At 39.5% G+C, this 20,717-nt stretch overlaps 1 protein-coding gene across 1 annotated transcript; it reads left to right on the top strand.

The window, feature by feature from the left end:
- Nucleotides 1–9,602: 9,602 nt before the first annotated feature.
- Nucleotides 9,603–12,398, top strand: LOC131165682 (probable protein phosphatase 2C 25). The gene is made up of 4 exons (XM_058123676.1): nucleotides 9,603–10,177; nucleotides 11,147–11,482; nucleotides 11,596–11,775; nucleotides 11,905–12,398. Exons 1-4 carry the CDS (start codon nucleotides 9,731–9,733, stop codon nucleotides 12,067–12,069), a joined length of 1,128 nt encoding a protein of 375 aa, XP_057979659.1. The 5' UTR covers nucleotides 9,603–9,730; the 3' UTR covers nucleotides 12,070–12,398.
- Nucleotides 12,399–20,717: the final 8,319 nt, after the last annotated feature.

Below are 20,717 nucleotides of genomic sequence, written 5' to 3'. Positions count from 1 at the left end.
TTGGGACCAGGTTATGTGTTCTGAACGACGATGAGATCAGAAGGACAATTCTGGAGGAGGCGCATCGTTCTTTATATACGGTACATCCTGGTAGTACAAAGATGTATCGGGACTTGCGCGAGACCTTTTGGTGGTCTAGTATGAAGAGGCAAATTGCTCAGTTCATGGAGCAGTGCCTGACATGTCAGCAGGTGAAAGCTGAACATCAGAGGCCGGTAAGGCCGTTGCGGCCTTTGCCTATTCTGATATGGAAATGGGAGTATATTTCCATGGATTTTGTGACTAGATTGCCGCTAGCACTTCACGGGCATAATGCTATCTGGGTAATCGTGGACAGGTTGACGAAATCTACTCATTTCATACCTGTAAAGGTTAACTACCCTTTAAGTAGGCTAGCAGAGTTGTACGTGCATAAGATAGTCAGAATGCACGGAGTACCGGTGTCCATTGTATCAGATCGAGATCCAAGATTTACTTTTTGATTCTGGATGAGTTTTCAGGAGGCACTGGGGATGAAGCTTACTTTCAATACAGTGTTCCACCCCCAAACTGATGGACAGTCGGAGAGAACGATACAGATCTTGGATGATATGTTGCAAACTTGTGTGTTAGATTTCGGTGGTAGCTGGATACAGTTTATGCCACTGGTGGAGTTCACTTATAATAACAACTTCCAGGCTAGTATCGGGATGGTCGGAGGTGTCTATCTCCTTTGTGTTGGGATGAGGTTGGTGAACGTCAAGTGTTAGGACCTGAACTTGTGCAGCAGGCGTCTGAGAAGGTGGGTTTGATACGAGAGAGGATTAAATCAGTTCAGAATCAGCAGAAGAGTTACGCAGATGTTCACTGCTGTGAGTTAGAGTTTGAGGTGGGTGGAAAGGTATTTCTAAGGATATGAAAGGGGTGATAAGATTCGGGAAGAAGGGCAAGTTGAGCTCGAGATACATCAGACCATTCGAGGTTCTTAAGCGAGTGGGTCCAGTAGCCTACAAGATTGCACTACCCCGAGCACTCTCAAGAATCCACGATGTGTTTCATGTGTCCATGTTGAGAAGATACGTACTGGATCCATCACATGTTTTTAGTTATGATGAGTTGAAAATTGGGAATACTTTAGTGTATGAAGAGATACCTATTCAGGTTCTGGACCATAAAGTTCAGAAGTTTTATACTAAAGAAATACCGTTGGTGAATGTATTGTGGCAAAACCACGAGATTGAGGAAGCTTCTTGGGAATTAGAAACGGAAATACGCCGAAAGTATCCGCATTTGTTTTAAGTATGTGTACGACACCCTACTTTGGGTTGGGATAGGTGGTTGCCATTGGGAGTGTGTATATTGTGAACTCCTAAGACAATTTATGTTGTAGCCACGGTATTCCTCCGCCATAAGTGAGGGTATGTATATTGGTATGTGTTATGATGGGGCTACATTGTAGTAGTCGCCAGTTTCTTTATAGATTTGCGTGTATATATTTAGTTATATGAATGAGTTCATGAATGAGAGATTACAAATTTCGAGGACGAAATTTTTGTAAGGAGGGGAGATTGTAAGAACCCGAACTATGATAGGTGGGTTTAATTAAAATAAGAGAGGGGCAAATTGGTAATTTAGTAGGCTTCGTCGACAAAGGCAGGGTTCGTCGATGAAGTCCATGTGCATCTCATCGACAAAATTCAGAGGCTTGTCGACGAGGAGAAGCTGAGAGATTTCGGGAAACCGGTAATATCAGGATTCATCGATGAATCCATCGTCTCGTCGATGAGCTGACTATATGGCCTCGTCGACGAGGACACCATTCGTCGACGAGGGCAGCCGGGTTAAAGGAGCTATAAATATCTTTTTCATTACTTCTCGGCTAAGAAATCCCACTTTCTCTCTCTCTATCTCTCTAGATACTCTTCCTACACTCTCTCTCGCTCTCTAGATTTCTTCACCGTTCTCACAAGAATTGTTAATCCGAGGTTACCACGAGGATCGTGGAAGGATTCTCTACAAGTTCTATGGATCGGATTTTCGGTTCGGCCATTTTCAGGTTTTGGCATAAAATCGAGGTAAGGCTCGATTTTCAATTCTGATCTGATAGTTTTATAAAGAACAGTCTTGTGAGTATCTTCTGTACTGGGATTTGTAGGTTTTGGAACTTGGTTCGCTGTTTAGGGGCCTTAGAGTTCGGGATTTTTCATTTGGGGGAAAGGTAAGGGAAATTGTGTTTGTATTGGTTATTTTTGAAATTATACTCGATGGAGCTGTGGTCCACAGTCCTGTGTGTGTTTTAACTACTCATTTGGGGGGATCTAACGGGGAAAACTATGGATTTTTCATGATTACAGTTTTGGGAAAAAGGGGCGACGGGCTGCATCCCTAGTTTTGTTGAAAATCGAATGCATATGTTGATTTATACTGTGTTATAGGGATGGTCGTGCCTTGACTTGTTTAAACTGTATGTGTTTGGAAAACCATGATTTTAGATTACCAAAAGGGTGTGGTTTGTTTAATTATATGAACATGCATGTTTATGTTGTGTTTGGTTGAAATGCGAATAAGAACGTGGTTTCGAATTTGTTCCAGGTACTGAGAGTGTCGGGCTTTATATCCCAGGGCGTATGAAATTGCTGGCCATAGGTTGGCAGAGTGTCCAACTCTATATCCGAGGGCGTGAGCCTATCCGGGCTAATCACCGAAGGATGTGGTCCACCAGTTTAGCGCCGGTATGATGCCATGGGAGTCTGGGACTAGCCATGTGCCGATGGCGCCGTGTTCGCAGGTTGGCTACGGGCCAACACCGTATGTCGCGGGTCGGTTTCGAGCCGAAGGGTGTGACGATACTAGGATTGCTGATCATGTGTGTGTGCGTGTATGCACTGTTGTGAAATTAGTACTGGAACTGCATTTAATTGTGTGTATGTTGCATCATGATAACACTCAAATACCACACACCAATATAACCTGCATTCTTCCTTATTGAAAGGTGTCTCAGTCCTGCTGTACGTACATATTTTTTAGGTCATTCGAGTAATCGGAACTAGCGTCCTTGTTTCGAGAGTGTAGTGGCCGGTGTATTGCGGGTAGCGTTTGGGTAAGTGCTAGGACTTGTGTTTTGTGGGTTGTTGTTTTGAGACGTGTTGGGCACCCGGTTGTACATTGTATGATAGAGCCTTGTTTCTGCTCTTGTATAGACTCTTGTATGGTACCATGCTTGTATAGAAAGACCTTTTTCTGCTGCGTATATTTTGTTATGTTTGGATGTGTATAAGGTGCCTAGAAACCCCACAGGGTCGGGCCCTTATCCTTTGTACTGTATCTTTGAATGTTTTATTTGATACAAGGACAAGTTAGGTTACATTTTCACCCCTGGGTTCCATTTCCGGGTTCGGGGTGTGACATAACATGCGTATCTATGATACCATACATATACTACCCGTCCTAACAAGGGAAAATTGGGTATCTTATACTGATCTATGTATTCATGCACAACGAAAAACTTAAACATTCATACATTTTCTAATAGACTTACCAGAGTTTCTAACTGTATCTTACATACATCCATACATACTAAAAACATAATCTGTCATCACATTCCCAAAAAGAACTACCTGGCTAAAAATCTAGTACTTATACAAAAACTTACACTAACTAATAAAACACTACACTCCAAAGTCCCTCTAGAAGTCTAATACTAATTTCCCGTAGGAACTAAAAAGATGATTTGTATATTGGGGCGAGACACTTGTCAGTAAGGTAGATAATATTACATTAGTGTGTGACAACATGAGTTTATTTCAATAGAAGCAGCTAAACATTTAAAACATTCTCAATCCTGTAATATAGGAGTATATATATAATTCCTGCAATAGATAATTCAGCATCATTACAAGCAAAAATTCCCGAGGTTAGGGTATAGGCCCATACACTGTACGATCCCTCCGCTCGGTACTCATCACCGTGACTTTGCCTATTTTAGTTTCAAAATCATGTATATGTAAATAGAACTCATACCAGCTTCGAAACATGAAACTCCGCCATTTACTTCCCCCATGGCACGGGATGTATTTAATAAAGCTTTGATCTAGACTTTGTTATAACCAGATTAGTCAGGCGACATGTTCTCCAGTCCGATTTGGCCATCACCACCCTGGTTCGTGATCAACCAGTGGCCCTTCGTACCAAACCGACTACATAGATACCCACACTCAAGCAACGGTACCGTGCTCTCTGATAATAAGCTTACTAAAACTTTCTTAGTAACAAGCTGTGGTTCCAACATCATGTATACAATTTATAATAAAAGCATATTAACCTATTTTCATTTCAGAAATCATCTATGCGATTCCAGTATTTTCACAAACTCATTTATTCATTCTTTCATACATTATTTCTTTCATTCATTATGTGGTATAAATCGGTACACACACTCTCGGTTTAACCCTTGCATACATAGCTCTCGATATCTAACCGACATCTCTTTTCTATATTTCCTGAAAATCATTTGGAACTCCAGTTCCCATATTTCATAAACATACATCTCAATTCAGTATAATTTCATTTCATATCATATGTCATACTCATTTGATTAAAAATATATAATACATAGTAAATAGTTCGTTAAATATCACTTAAATGGAAAACAAGGGTTTCTAGCATCTCCTACGTTAGGTTTAAAGTAAATAAAGAAGTTTTGAAAAGTTTAGAGATCATACGCCAAAACCCCAATTTTTACCAAAATCGTAAAACTGAAAACTGACAATTTTACTCGGTATAATTTTTTAAACGAACAGTCATAACGTACATATAAACATAAGTTACACTTCTACCGGTTTAGTTTTCTAAAATAACTGATGTAAACAAATCCATTTACCTACTTTCGGAAAACAACTTGAGAAGCTCGAAAATCGAATCTTAACTTTTTCTTGAGATATAGAAATTGCTCCGCTATACTAGTAGATATTCGCTCCTTGATCCTCGTGGTAACTTCCGATCGTCGAAACGGGCAATGATCGGCGAAGGATAGAAGAGAGAGAGACGATGGCGGGGCTTATAGAGAGAGAGAGAGAGAGAGAGAGAGAGAGAGAGAGAGAGAGAGAGAGAGAGAGAGAGAGAGAGAGAGAGAGATTACATTTCTTAATGAAGAAGCAAACAAATTATCCTTTTTATAGACCCTTCACCCGATCAAATTCGTCGACGAATTGGCGCCTTCGTCGATGAACCATCGAAGATTGTTCGTCGATGAACCTCTTCCTTTGTCAACGAACCCTAACCTGATATTTTTCCTATTGGTTAGGATCTCTTTGTCAACGAGACTGTGAATTTCGGCAACGAAGCACAGTAGGACATTCGTTGACAAGAACATTGGCTTTATCAGCGAAACCTGCTGAAATTCTTTGTTTTTTACTTTTTTTTTTTTATTACGCACCGGGTATCCACGCGTCCGTTTTACGGTCCACGTGACTAATCCTGCGCCCCTTGAAGTTGACCCCACAACTCCAAAGGGAAGGTAAATTCAGGAGTTCAGGGGCGAAAACGAGTCCGTGAGGGTTTGAACACTTGACCTCGTGAGAGGCACTCTCGCAACCTGCACTACCACCTGAACCACACCCTGGGGGTTCTTTGTTTTTTACTCTTTTTCTTATTTTACGGGGCTGGGTCTCTGCATATGCCCTAAATGACTAAGACTTACAATATTAGAATATTTTCATTACAATTATTTTATAGTGAAATTTTCAGTTTTTCTTTTAAGTTTGAAAAACGTAGATGAACACGTTTGAATTTAACCTAAAAATTTAAGATTTTATATAAGTAACTCATATTTTCACTAAATCTTTTAAAGTAAGATACAATTACAAGTAAAAATCTCAATGAAAGCCAAGTACCCCAGTAAAAAATTGTATCGAATTCAACTTGTTAAAGAAAAAAATTAAAGGCGGTATTGAAAAGAAAATATTTTAAAATAAGAATAAAAAACTATTTCACATAATAAATACTATTTTTTTATTTTCAAACTTTTAAATAAAATCTTTAAAAAATAGAAGACAACGTAGGATAATTTTATTCTCAAAAAGATATTCATTAGTATAAATTATGACCATAAAAAAAAATCACACACAATTAACATAAAGACATAACGACTTAATGATCGAGGTGAATAGGAAATTATAACTTGCAAATTGGCAACTCTTATTTGATATTGTATATTTAATAAATTAAAATTTATTTAGTTAGAAAACATGATAAATTAATCGTTTATCTAATAATAATAATAATAATAAACTGTTCAATTTGTTTCTTGGCGACTCATTTCATCCTATTTCACCCGAGCAATATGGCAATATATGAGTAGAGTAAAATTAGGAGATTCAGCACTAACTCTCATGTCTGGATATTCAAGTCAAAAATCATTAATAAGATTCGAATCTCTTTCCACATTGCTTCCAGTCGTGACCATTGACCCAATGTTCTTACATCTTAACGTATGGACTGGGCCTGCCCATAAATTGGATTAGATAATATGTAAATAGTTAATGTAAAGTTGTGGCTGCTGTTTTTTTTTGTTATTTTTTTCGGCGTACTCCCACGATATATGGTGCTCAAATTTCTTCCACTATATTTTGTTGGATTAGGTTATTGTTTTTTAAATTTGGCTCAATGAGCAGCTACCCACAGAGGAAAAACAATGGGTCAAAATGTCAAATGGTCAACTTAATATAAATATAGAAAAATAATTTTTTTTTGGATATTTTATTCTAAGAGTATCTGGGCACGCAGTGAGTGTGCAAACTCTATTCCTGTGCCTGCCTACGAGATTTTCTCCCTATAAAGTGTAAAAAATTCTATAAAATTACCGAGTAACTTTAGATAAACTTAAAAAATATTTTTTAAAAATAAAAAAATATAATGTCATCTTTATTTTTATATATTTACGAAGGAAAATTAAAAATAATAAAAATATATATAATTTATGAAAAAAATGATAATTTTATACATCATTAATATTTTATTTTTAAAATATTTATTCATATTAAAACAAATTTTCATTTTTAATAGCACTTAATAGAGAATGAAAGTATTAGGAAAAATGAATTTCCTCCTTATTTTATTTTATTTTTCATTTAAAATCCTTAATTGAAACGAACCCTTAGAATTTTGGATTTTATTAAGTGTACCACTAAGTTAATCTTAGTGGGCAAAAGTTGGGGATTTTTATATTGAAACTCTTGTATTTGAATTTTGAGAGAGAAAGTAAAAGAACAGGTGGCAGATGAATTGTCTTGTGTAAGTTAGGCTCATTGTGGTGTCTCCCGTGATGAATTAAAAATAGTATATATCAAGCAATTAATATTGTTTAATTATATTAATTCTCTTATGCTATTTAAAGCTAGTTAAAACAACATGATCATAAAGTTAAAGCACTCTTTGATGGATTACAATTAGATTTCTCATGCAATTAATAACAAATAAATTATTCATATTCTCGAAATTAAGTTTAGCTTACAAAATGTCCATTCTTAATAATATTGGTAGTGCAAAAAAGATGTTTTGTCGTTGTAAAAAAAACAAAAACATAAACAAATTATGAATTTATAACAACAACCCAAATATATTATTTTATATTTTAATTCAAATGGAATAGTAGCATGAGTACATGACATAAAAGCATTGTTTAATTAATATTACAAGTGTAAAAATTATATTAATCATCCCTTTCTTGTATCATACTTGAGTGTAAGAAATAAAAAATAATGGTTAAAATTTAAAATATTATGCGGAATTCTATGTTTAGAGAAAAACTTATTACGATAGTGGCACAAAATATGTCCCTCAGCCTAATAAACTAATGCTACACAAATATCAAACTCCATCATGTATGTATTTATTTAGTCTCTTTTTATATTTCTTTCAATGCTACAAGCACCAATGATCCTTTCACGACAACGGTAACCTACCTCAATGTCGAAGTGCCAACATCACCTATAAGGTTGTAACAAAACAAAGTTCCATGATGGCTATATTCCACAACTTGTCATTTTTATTTTATTTTTTCTTCTTCTTCTAAGATATAAATGTGAAACTCTTTTAAGATTTAAAAATTGCAAATAGCACGAGAAATCATAACTTTTAAATCTTAACCACTTGTGAAAGTCACATGTCAAGGATCTAACAAAACTAATGTTGTCATTCTAAAGTCTAATACCATCAATCCTAATCAGTGGTATTGGAACAATTTATAAAAATGTACTTTTGTAAAAATTACGTGTTCAAGATTTAACAAAATCAATATTATAATTTTAGAAAAAAACAAAGGTAATTTTTTTGTTCCGCTATTCAATATTGCTCGGAATAAATTTGAATACTTAAGGTTGTTTGTTTATTTTACCTTTTTTTTTTTTGAATAAACAAATATGTTCAATTAAAAGATAATTTATGATCATTTATTTGTGAAACTTGCATGAAAAGTCCTTAAAAACTTTGTGTTTTTCTATTGATTTAAGCTCAATAAACTTCTCAATCAATAAAAAAAAATATATTTAGTGTTTTGATTTGTATTTTATTACTTAAAAATTATACCACTTATTGATTTGAGTACTCGTATTTTTTATGTAAAATTTATTTCTTGAATTTGTCTTTTTTTTTTTTGCGTAACATTTCAATCCATTGCATGACTTGTTTCAAAGTCATACTATAAAATTTTTATTTAATTTAAGGTAATTCCATGATTTAAATTTGAATTATATGAATTTAAACAAATATATATATAATTATATTAATTTTATTTAAATCTACATAAATTTAAAGTTAAAACTCCAAAATCCATGTTCCAAGCCAGGCTCTTCAACTCCTCGTGCTAAAACAGTAAAATCAAACTCAAATTCGAGCTCCAAAAGAAAAGTCAAGCTTCGGACTAAGCTGGACCCAGCCATGTGCATTTTTACCTCAGCATTCAAGGATATGTCTGCTTGTGCGTTCATCACCAACTGTCACTTTTTTAAATAGAAAGATGAGGTAAAAATGAAAGAGGCGGTGGAAGACGCAGCAGCTTTTGCGGGCAAAAAACAAACGTGGCATTAAAACAATTCTCGAACTCAGGTAAAATTAGGGTCTTTTAAATGCACCGTACGGCGAAGCTGACCGGGAACAAGAACCGCCCCCATACGTGGCCCAATTAGAACGTGGAATTAGTCCGCAGATGTGCCTGCCAGCCCCAAAAAAACTGCCAGCAAAAAAAAAGAGAAGTGAAAATGGCAAGGGCCAAAAAATAAAGGAAAGAATAAAAAAAGGCAAGACCGAAGACGGAGACGAGGTCATCAGGGCTAAAACAAACAACGTGTTTGACCGTTGAAAGCATTCATTAAATCACCGTCTAATCTCATTGGAAACTTTCTTCCCCAGGACCTTCAATCGCGCTTCGGGAGCGTGTCTCATAAAACCGCGCGAGGTTTGTTAGAACGGCCACGCTGACTCTTCACGCGCCTAGAGGGGAGGCTGAACAATTGGCCAACGGGAGCTGGAGGAAATGAGGTGATCTGCTCTGGAGCCTGGATTCGGAAAGAAGACGCGCCAGGTCAAGTCTCATATAAGGACTTCGTTTCATAGTGCGACGCCGTTTCGTCCCCGAGCGCCGTCGTTTTAGATCCCCACCTCGCAACCCCTCCTATATATTGCTAGCGTTTCTTAAACTGACCCCCCGTGTTTCACAATTTCTCCAGAAAACAATTTTTTCCTCGTCTCTATAGCAATGGCCGGAGCAGTCGCCCTGGCGAACTCTCCCGTATTCTCGCCTAGGGTTCCTCCCATCTTCTGCAAAACCCCGTCTTCACCCTCTCCCGAACTCGTAAAATCTCCTACTGCTTCGTTTTTGTTTTCGTCTCCTCCTCCTTCGCCCCTGACGCTGCGGCTCCAGAAGCAGCTCACCGGCCTCAGGGACCGCACGCAGGAAGCCTCGGCCTCGCCGTCGGCGGCTTCGGTTTCTTCGACTATTTTGAAGCGGAAGAGACCTGCTAAGATTAATGTTCCGATTGCTCCGTTGAGTCTGTTGGCCGTCGAGACCCCGGCGGTCGTGGACGCGTTGGACGAGATGGAGGCCGCAGGCGACGGCTATTCTGTGTATTGTAAGAGAGGACGGAGGGCCGTCATGGAGGATCGGTACTCTGCTGTTGTTAATATTCACGGGGATTCTAAGCAGGTATGTTGAATTGTATTTGTTTGTTTGTTTAAGAGAAATATGTTTTTTATTTTTTATTTTTTTATTTTATGGGATGAACCGAGAAATTTAAACGCTTGTTTAATTCTAACTAAATCTTAGCCAGATGAATTCATATTATAATCACCGAGAAATTTAAACGCTTGTTTCATTATAACTAAATCTTAGCCAGATGAATTCATATTATAATCGGTATGACAGAGACTCCGAGAAAACAATTTGAGAGAATTCTTTCGTGGAAAAGGGAAATTTTACACAATTTCATGTTTCAGTATTTGATTTATTCAGAGGCATTGACATTTGGGGACTTTTTTTTTGAGTGTGTATTTGGCCGGTAGCACGGTAGGATGATGCTTTAAAAGCGGATATTTCGGAAAGAGAGAATTTAAGGGATCTTGATAGTATATTAGATTATGGGAAAAAATTATAAGCATAGGTACTGTTTGAGCGGTTTGATCATTTGGGAATTTGACAAATATTCGTAGTCTGAAATTTATGGTAAATTGATATAAAACCATGGGAACCTGAACGAGAATCCCCAATTCTATAGAAACAGCGTGAACTTTTCTAATCCTATGTTTGGGAGAATTCTTAGATTTGAATTTGAGTGAATTTAGATAAAATTTAATACAAAATAATTTTAAATTTTTTCTTTGTTTACCCAAGTCCAAATTTAAGGCCTGAAATCATGCTCCAAAGCTACCGTTAATGTATGAAGTTGAGTTGTGATCGTATGTTTGTGAAAAGTTGCATTACCTGGCATTGAAGAAAATAAAATAAAACAAGAGAAATGAAGAGAAAACAAGGTGTTAAGCAGATCTTGATAATAATCTAAACCAATAATTTAAGCCATGGAAATATATATATATATATATATATATATAAATATTGTTGTTGAATCATTTGTTATTGTGTACTGGGACCTGATTTGATTAAATTCTGTACTTCCAGGCATTCTTTGGTGTTTTTGATGGGCATGGGGGTGAGAAAGCTGCAGAATTTGCTGCAAAAAACTTGGACAGAAACATTATGGAGGAAGTGACAAGATGTGAAGAGAAAATTGAGGATGCAATTAAAAGTGGCTATTTAACCACAGATGCAGAGTTTCTGAAGGGGGATTTGGTTGGTGGTACATGCTGTGTTACAGCATTGATACATAAAGGTGATCTTGTGGTCTCAAATGCAGGCGATTGTAGGGCTGTGATGAGCCAGGGAGGTGTTGCTGAGGCCGTCACCTCCGATCACCGGCCTTCAAGGGAAGATGAGCGAGACAGGATTGAAAACCTGGTAAGCTACAATGACATCACTGGTGGGAAAAATTTTAAAAGTATTATTTTCCATGCACATTATAAGAGATTATTTGCTTTGCTTCTGATGAGTGTTGCCTGTTCTTTTTATAGGGTGGTTATGTGGATTGCTGTCGTGGTGTTTGGAGAATACAAGGGTCTCTTGCTGTATCAAGGGGCATTGGGGACCCACATCTTAAAAAATGGGTGATAGCAGAACCAGATACTAAAATCATCAAGATTAGTTCCGAATGCGAGTTTATAATCCTTGCTTCTGATGGTCTATGGGACAAGGTATATACATTGCCTGATCAAGCTCAAACTCACTCATAGCCAAAGAAATCTCTATAAAAGTTTCACCTCGATATTTTGGACATCATCTAAGTGACAACTAATTGTGAGTTTCTTCTCTATCTTCTTCAGGTCATGAATCAGGAAGCAGTAGACATGGTTCGCTCATTATGTATAGGTGTTGATAAGCCGGAGCCACTTTCTGCTTGTAAAAACCTTGCAGAACTGTCTGTGAGTAGAGGCTCAGCTGATGACGTGACCGTGATGGTAATCCAATTAGATGGCTTTGTTTTGTGATTCATTTCTAGGTGGAGAGGTGTTCATTCAGATGAAGATGGATGCATATCCTGCAAGTGTTTTTTGAACAGGCTTGCAGCAGCATCACAGGATAGAAAGAAGGCCAGTTCCTTTGGGAAACCCCCCTACTTTTTTGTTTAGTTACCAACAAATACTTGGTAGTAGCTTTTAATATTGATGATCAATACAACACTTTGGTAGTAGCTTTTAACATTGAGGATCAATATGTAGAAAGGCAGGCCTTTTATTTATTTTATTTTAAGTTGTCATACCTGTAATTTTACCCCATTTGAAATTAATGAAAGTAGGTCGTCTCTTATTACTGATAACTGACTGAAAAATACCAGCCTTCAAGTTTAATTTTTATTTTTATTTTTCATTCTTCCATTGGAAGCTTTTCTTTGTATTTTGGTCATACATGGCTTGCTTTTGATGCGCCACTCCTTGCTTTTTTAAGAAGAAGAAGAAGAAGGGTCCTTGGCGCCATAATGCCAACTTCGATTTTGATTGCTACAGAATTGCTTGCCATTAATCATCGTTATACACATGGAATGTCGTGTGAAACACTTTTTTTTTTTTTTTTTTCTTTTTTTTGGGGTTTTGCCACAGCTGGACCAAGGTCAGTCTGATTTGGCAGCTGCTGTCACGCTTGCTATTTGAAGATTCAATGTGCAATTTGTTTTTCTTTCCTTGCGCAATTTGCATATAATGTTTCCTCTTTAGTTGTGCTATTTGCATATAATGCTGGTCAAAAAAGGCTTCTTCTGTTTTCCCTTCTAAAAATAATTTGTGTTATATATATGTGGGTGGAAGAGATTCATGTCTAGAGTCTAGACTCATGCTTCCCATGCCCGGTCAAAAAATGCATGTGGAGAGTCTTGATAAGACTTGTGCTAGTTCTTTCATCTTATTTAAATGAGACTAGTAATGATGCATTAGTATGCAAGAGTATAAAGGAATTAGGAGGGGGGAATGAAATTAAATTTATTACATGCGGCATGCTTAGTTTGAAGAATGAAATGGAATGAATAATTGAATTTAGAGGATAGTCAAATTAAGGATTTTATTTTTTTTCGATAGTATTCCATTCTCTTTTTTTTATCAATTATATTGATCAAAATGAATATGTACGGAAACTTTGGGCATACCCAAGAGGAGTGAGACCTAGTCTCCCAATCAACAAAATTGCAAATACACTACCTCTGGGCATCCCCAGGGGCATAAAGCCCTTAAAATAAAAATCAAGTCTCCACCGGAAAGAAACCCATTATTGAAAATAACAATCGCCGGAGGGAGGGCCATGAAGGAAGCAGCAAAAATATACTTTAAATATATTTTAAGCCGCAAAGTGCATGAAAATCAGCACTTCAAAGGATCTCGAGCCTCCATCAGGGGAACAAATTTTGATCCTCATCCGCTACGGACATTGCAGCAACAAGAGTGGGCCTTCAAAACTGCATGAACCAGCATACAGTAATGCTGACCAGCTTCAGATATTGCCGCAACCACTTAGCAATCCAACCCAAAAACACACCACCACTACTACCACTTAGAGAACTGGGAAAACCTCAAGATTAACCAACATCAAGCTACAGAAATAGTAGCAAAGAGTGAGAAACATCAGATTTGACAGAACCAGCACACTGCTCATAATATCAGCTTCAGAAACCTTAACACCTCCAAGCACTCTAACCCATTATCAGAATAACAATACAGCATCTTACAACTTCAGTTGAGAAGCTAAAAGAAAAACTGCACCATCAAAAGCATCACTGCATCTTCAGAACTGCACTAGGAAACTCCAACATCACAGGAAAAAGCACACTGCACTGCAGCTTCAGAACAACTGACTTCAGGAAAATCAGAAAAGAAACACCCCAACCAATCTGACATACAGAGCACAATATTTTGAAACAACTCCAAGGCATCGAACCCTGACAACTTTCAAAACCAGAAAAATCTGTGTTTGCAGGAACCACTCAGAAAAACTGGGCAAACCTCAAACTAAAATTCAAACTTCAAATCACAGCATTTCAGGAAAACACTGCATTTCATAGTATGTAACAGAAACAGAACATCACCAGGGAACTCCAGATCTCCAAGAAACATCTTCACCCTCCCACAAACAACATTATCATCACCATTAAAACATCTGCAAGCCACACCAAACTTTCAAGAATTAACCCTTTCCACTCGGTTCCCACATTTTAACAAACAATGGGAATTTGTCAAACACGGTTCTGTATGTACGATTTTTAATCACTCTTATTATATCTTATGGGGGAGTGCTTCTCCCTTCAAACTTCCTCTTATTCCTAAAGTGCCATAAATAATACACTGTAGCAACCAAACAAACTTTCTTGGCCACTGTCTGAACACCCATACCCCTTGTTTCCTTGTGCAACCATTTAAGAGCAGCTTTTAGAGTTGTTGGAGATCATGTGAGGCCCAACCAACTCAAGTGTTTCCATATTTCAGCTGTAGTTCTCCTCATCAGAGCTGCAAAAGCAGCATGATTTGTTTATCCCTTCCAAATAAATATTGTCAGATGTGGCCAACTAACTCTTTGCACATAGCCAAAGAATGAAGGAGTGCTTAGGGGTGCAACCATTCTTCCAAATCACATTATACCAAGGCACCTTACTTCCTTTTTGTCTCCAGAAGTGATAGGCTTTCGAACATGATATTTGATCATCTGCCAGCCACTGTCTTAATTGATTTTCTGCTTCCATGTGACCCCTGCAACTCTGCGAGTCTGTAACATGGAATTTTAAATTTCAATAATCATTTTAAACAAAGGTGAATCCTCATGTAAATCTGAGGCCTCCCAAATACCACAGCCCCTCAAGTAAATCTGATTGACCCATTTCACCCATGATGAGTCCTTTTTTACATGAATGTTCCGTAAGTCTTTTGTGATAAGAGCCCTGTTCCAAGTTTCGAGGTCAAAAACACCTAAGCCCCCTTCATCTTTAGGTAAACAAACATCTTTCCAAGCTACAAGGGGTTTCTTTCTATCTCCCCATAGAAACACTCAACAGTGCTTAATGATATAATCTCTAACCGAATTGGGAATGGGAAAAATTGAGAGCCAAAAACAGTCAATACCCTGTATAACTGAGTTTATTATTCAAGCTTCCCTGCATGAGATATGGTCTGTTTCAGACAAGATCCAACAAGGCTAGATATCTTACTTATCGATGGAGAGTAGTGCATAAAGTTAAGTCTGGTTGATGCAAGAGGAATACCCAAATAACCAAAAGGAAATACTCCTTCAGAAAAACCAGTGATACTCATAATGTCATTAAGATCATTTCCTCTAATTACTGCAGTAAATATATTCGATTTTAGCAGATTAGCTTCAAGACCAGAGCACACTGAAATTTTTACCAAGCAATCTATAAGAAGTTGGACCAAAGGGACATCCCCCTATAAAATAAAATCAGATCATCTGCAAAAGCAAGGTGTGGGATTTTCAAATCTCCACACTTAGGGTGATAATGAAATTCAGGCTGGGCTTTCAACAATCTTGATAAATACTCCATATAGATTACAAAAAGAATGGGAGAAACCGAATCCCCTTGTCTAAGCCCTTTCTTTCCTTTAAAGAATCCATGAAAACTCCCATTTAATGCAATTGAAAAGGTTGTAGTAGTCACACATTGCGTAACCCAATCTCGAGTATAAAAAAAAAAACATGCATTGATCTTACCATACTTGCCATTCAATTTTTCATCTTTTTTTCTAATTCCATTTGTTATATAAACCAACCATGACATCAAATGTTTGTTTTTATTTTTTATATTTATTTTTATTTTTGTTTAGATAAACTAAAGAATGACAGTTAGTGACAATTCTTTTCATGTATGGGAATATGGTGAACACAATGCAATATTTGTGAAGAGTTGGTATGTTTCTCGTGGACTGTCCTTTTTCTTTGTAAATCTTTCATTAGAAAAAGTAGTTGGGATGCTCCTTCGACTCTCGTTGACCTGAAAAAGGAAGAGAAGAAAGGCTTGGAGGACCCGGGGTGTACTCCGGGGGATCTCTCCGATGCCTAAGTAAGAGGAAGGCTTTTAGGGAGGCTAAATGCAACAGTAGAGTAGTGTTGTATCACTTACCTTTGCCTGTACTCCAAATCCCTTCTTATAGGGGCTTGAGTTGACCGCCGGTTGGATCGGATTTATTGCACGGGGGCGTGAATCGCTCTCCTGCCATAAGTACGTGCACCTATTACTGGTTATTATGGTTGTTGGCATGGATCTCTCCTCCTCTTTATTAGATCGGAGCTAATCACTCGTCAGAAAGTCAGACCTGGAGAAAGTGAGAGACAGGTGTTGACCTTCCCTTATTAGTGTGATTTATTATAGGCATATCAGTTGTCCCTCCCTTAGTTTCAAATTTTTGGATAGAATTTTGAATTGTTTGTGTTTGCATCCTTCCCTTTAAAGGTTTCAACACTTCATCGTGTTCCCTCCTTTTTTTTTTTTTTGGGGAGAATAATTGAGAAGCTCGTGCCAAACCGTTTGTGCCGAGCTATTTTGTCCGAGCTGTTTCTGTCCGAGCTGTTTGTGCCGAGCTATTTGTGCTGGGCTCTCTGGGGAAAGACTCGTGCCGAGCTGTTTGTGCCGAGCTGTTCATGCCGAGCTGTTTGAAGAAAGACTCGTGCCGAGCCGTTTGTGACGAGCTATTTTGTGCCTTGCTGTTTTGTCCAAGCTCTTCGAAGAAAGACTCGTACTGAGCTGTTTGAAGAAAGACTCGTGCCGAGCTGTTTTGTCTGAGCTCTTCGAAGAAAGACTCGTTCCGAGCTGTTTGAAGAAAGACTCGTGCCGAACTGTTCGCGCCAAGCTGTTTCTTCCGAGTTTTTTGAAGAAAGACTCGTGCCGAGCTCTTTGTGCCGAGCTGTTTGAAGAAAGACTCGTTCCGAACTGTTCGTGCCAAGCTGTTTCCTCCGAGCTTTTTTAAAGAAAGACTCGTGCCGAACTGTTCGTGCCAAGCTGTTACCTCCGAGCTTTTTGAAGAAAGACTCGTGCCGAACTCTTTGTGCCGAGCTCTTTGTGCCGAGCTCTTTGAAGAAAGACTCATGCCGAACTGTTTGCGCCAAACTGTTTCTTCCGAGCTTTTTGAAGAAAGACTCGTGCCGAGCTGATCGTGCTGAGCTCTTTGTGCCGAGCTGTTTGAAGAAAGACTCGTGCCAAGCTGTTTCCTTCGAGCTTTTTGAAAACTCGGGCTGAACCGTTTGACTCCTTAAGGGAATTAGTCCGAACTATCCCATGGAGGGAAATTGGCTGAGCTATCCGACCTACTCGGCTGTGTGGCATTACAAGTAATGCTCGTTATTTGGGCCTTCCGCCTGATGAGTCGTGCTCATCTGTTGGGTTGTTCTGGCCATACGAGTCGTGCTCGTTAGTTTGGGCCATCTGCCTGATGAGTTGTGCTCATCTAACCTCGCGAGTCGTGCTCGTCAGTTTGGGTCATCCGCCTGATGAGTCGTGCTCATCTGTTGGGTTGTTCTGGCCTCGCGAGTCATGCTCGTTAGTTTGGGCCACCCTTCTGATGAGTCGTGCTCATCTGTTGGGTTGTTCTGGCCTCACGAGTCGTGCTCGTCAGTTTGTGCCATCCTCCTGATGAGTCGTGCTCATCTGTTGGGTTGATCTGGCCTCACGAGTCGTGCTTGTTAGTTTGGCCTTCGCGTCTATTTCACCTTCCCGAGGCGTCGTGGCACGCTTCTGTCCTGCGAGAGATACATAAAAGCAGGTTTTAAATGCGTTCTACCTTGGAAAGTGGGTTGGAGGAATGCATTCGTCTAACGTTGTGTCCGAGGCGACTTGGTGTTCCCGAGGTGATGTTTGTCCTTAGGAAGCCGCGTCTGTGCATTTGTCAGAGACTTTCTGTGTACTTTTCCTCCCTCGAGACACAATCCTTCTCGTAAATGAAAATTCTTGAAATTCCCGCCACAGGGATTCGTGTCCTCCTCTCTTTATAAAGGTCAGTGGGCTCTTTCATTCCACACTTGTCTTCATTCCAAGAAAACTGCTTCCTTCTCTACTCTTCTTCATTCCACAAGTCCCCCATTTGGTGCTAGGTATGCTTTCCCTCTCTATAGCATTTTTGTTCTGTTGTTCTTCATGTTCTTCGTTGTTCTTGCGTTAGTTTTGTATGTTTGATCTTTTCTTCTAAGATTGCCTAGCTGTTTGTGTGTGAAATTTTACTGTCTTGATCTGTCTTGGCACCTTTTCTTCTTTGTCTTTGCTGTTGCTTGCTCGTTTGATCCTTAGGTGTAGGTACTGCTTCCTTCAGGTTTATATATATATATATATATATGGAGATTTCCTCACAGCCTTTAAGGGTTCCTACTACAGTTCGGAGCGCTCGTTGTGAGCTCTCCTCCTCCGACCTACAGAATGCTCGTTATTTTTTTGCCATACCATCGAGTATCACTGTTAGGTTGCCCTCTGCTACCGAGTCAGCTCTTGACCAAAAATCCGAGGAGCTCTGCCTCTATACCGATTATCTAGATTTGGGTCTTAGGCTCCCTTTTCCCCTTTTTGTTTCTAATGTATTACGTTTTTACCGCATAGCACCATCTCAACTTGTTTCGAACTCTTATCTTTCGTTCACCTGTTTTGCCGTGCTTCTGCTCCGCTTGGGCCATCAGCCTACCGTCCCACTTTTCAGAAGTTGCTTCCAAATGCGATCTCATTCTTCCGAAAAGGAGCTATATTATTTCAACTCTCTACCAGGTTATAAACTCTTGTCACCAGACAATTCTTCCATCCATAACTGGAAGACCCGTTACTTCTTTGCCTCAGGAGAGTTGAACTACACGAGCTCCTTTGTCTGGTCTTCTCCTCTTGATGGTAACGTTGTTATCTTTGTCCACCCTCTTTTTTAGGGCTTACAAGTAGGTTATCCGTCTAACCCATCATTTCTCCTTTCACCCCCTTTTTCCTTTGTAGTACGGGTGCGCCATCTCCTCCTCAGACTTTCCCCCGAAGAGCAGGCCATCCTGAAGGAACTTCGTGTCCTCGGTGAACAGGGTATTATCCCTCATGAGGAGCTTCTCCAGGAGCATGTCCTCGTGCAATGGGGGATCAGCCCCGTTTCCTCAAGTCATTCTCTCCTCTGATTATGAATATGTGTATGTTCGAGTGTTATCTTTATTGTGGGTGTTCTTACTCCCTTTTTCTTTTATCCCTACAGATATGGACTTCACCAGGTATGAATCTCTCATGGGAGAAGCTAGAAAGCAAAGGGTGAGTAGGAGTAGGAAGAAGAGAAGGGAGATCGAAGGAGAATCCTCTGACAGGGATGCACCGGCAGTAGGTGATTCCGGCGCCCTCACCGATGAGGCCCATGCTGCTGCTCCTCCTACGAACCCGCAGGCTCAAGTTGAAGCCATCTTTCATGAGCCGACCCGTTCTGCTTCTGCTCTCTGTCGGGCTGTGCATGCTGAGGATTTTGTGCAAGCCCAATGCACCCCTCCTGACGCTCTCTCGGCGAAAATCCGCCATACTTCGTACCAGGTGTCTACTTAACTGGTTTTATACTTCTGGACTTATGCCTAGTCTTGCTAACTGTTCCATACTTTGTATTCTTCTGCAGCTGGCGACGATGGCTCTAGCCCAGGAGGAGAAGGTTGCGGAGATGTATCACCAGACACTCGATGCCCGGGAAAAATATGTTCTTGCTTAGAACGAACTGCACGAAGCCGAGCTCCGCGAGCGGGCTCTGCAAGCAGAGGTCGATCGCCTTCGTAGGGAGGAACTTCCTGCGAGAGAAGCTGCTGCTGCTGCTTTTGCCTCCCGAACTGCAGTGAAGAATTATAAAGATTCCAACCAATTTGTTATCGACACTTCCAAAGCTTATCGAGTTGGATTCAGGAGGTGTCGGGATCAAGTAAGGACTAAACATCCTGAGATTCCTCTTGATGGTGTAAGCTCTTATGGTTATGGCGACGAGAGCCCCGAGTTTGCGGAGGATCTGGAGGAGGATGAAGAAGGGGAGGAGGAGGAAGTTGGAGAGGGGAGCAAAGCGAACTAGTTTGTAGGAACCGAACATGTATTTTGAATTTTTCAACCTTTGTTGATGTAGTGCCACTTTTGTAATAGACACTCTTATTACAGCGCTGCAAGAAGCAGTTCTTAAGAATAGTATTTCTTTAACATTTCAGAATTCCATGTGTTCTTAACTTCTTTCCCCCCTACATCTTCCAACTTGTATGTCCCGGGTTTTATCTTTATTGTGACCTTGTATGGGCCCTCCCAGTTAGGCTTTAACTTGTGCGACCCTGGCTCGGACGAGTTGTTTCGCCTCTTCCTCAGGACTAAGTCTCCTGGCTGGAAATTACGTACCTTGACGCGGTTGCTGTAGTACTTTACTACCCTCTGCTGGTACGCTGCAACTTTTAAACTCGCCTGATCCTGTCTCTCTTCCAGTAGGTCTATTTCTGACCTGAGCTCCTCACTGTTGGTCTGCTCGTTAAAGTACTGCCTTCGCCAAGAGGGTATCCCCACCTCTGCAGGGATGACTGCTTCTGCGCCGAAGACAAGCATGAATGGGGTTTCCCCTGTTGCTGCTCTCTTGGTGGTGTGGTATGCCCATATAAGGGAAGGGAGTTCCTCTGTCCATCTACCTTTCATGGATTC

Source organism: Malania oleifera, chromosome 10, assembly GCF_029873635.1.
Source record: "Malania oleifera isolate guangnan ecotype guangnan chromosome 10, ASM2987363v1, whole genome shotgun sequence".
Lineage (NCBI taxonomy): Eukaryota > Viridiplantae > Streptophyta > Magnoliopsida > Santalales > Ximeniaceae > Malania > Malania oleifera.
Note: the sequence above shows the minus strand (reverse complement) of the source record. Positions and strands in the feature narration are given on the sequence as shown.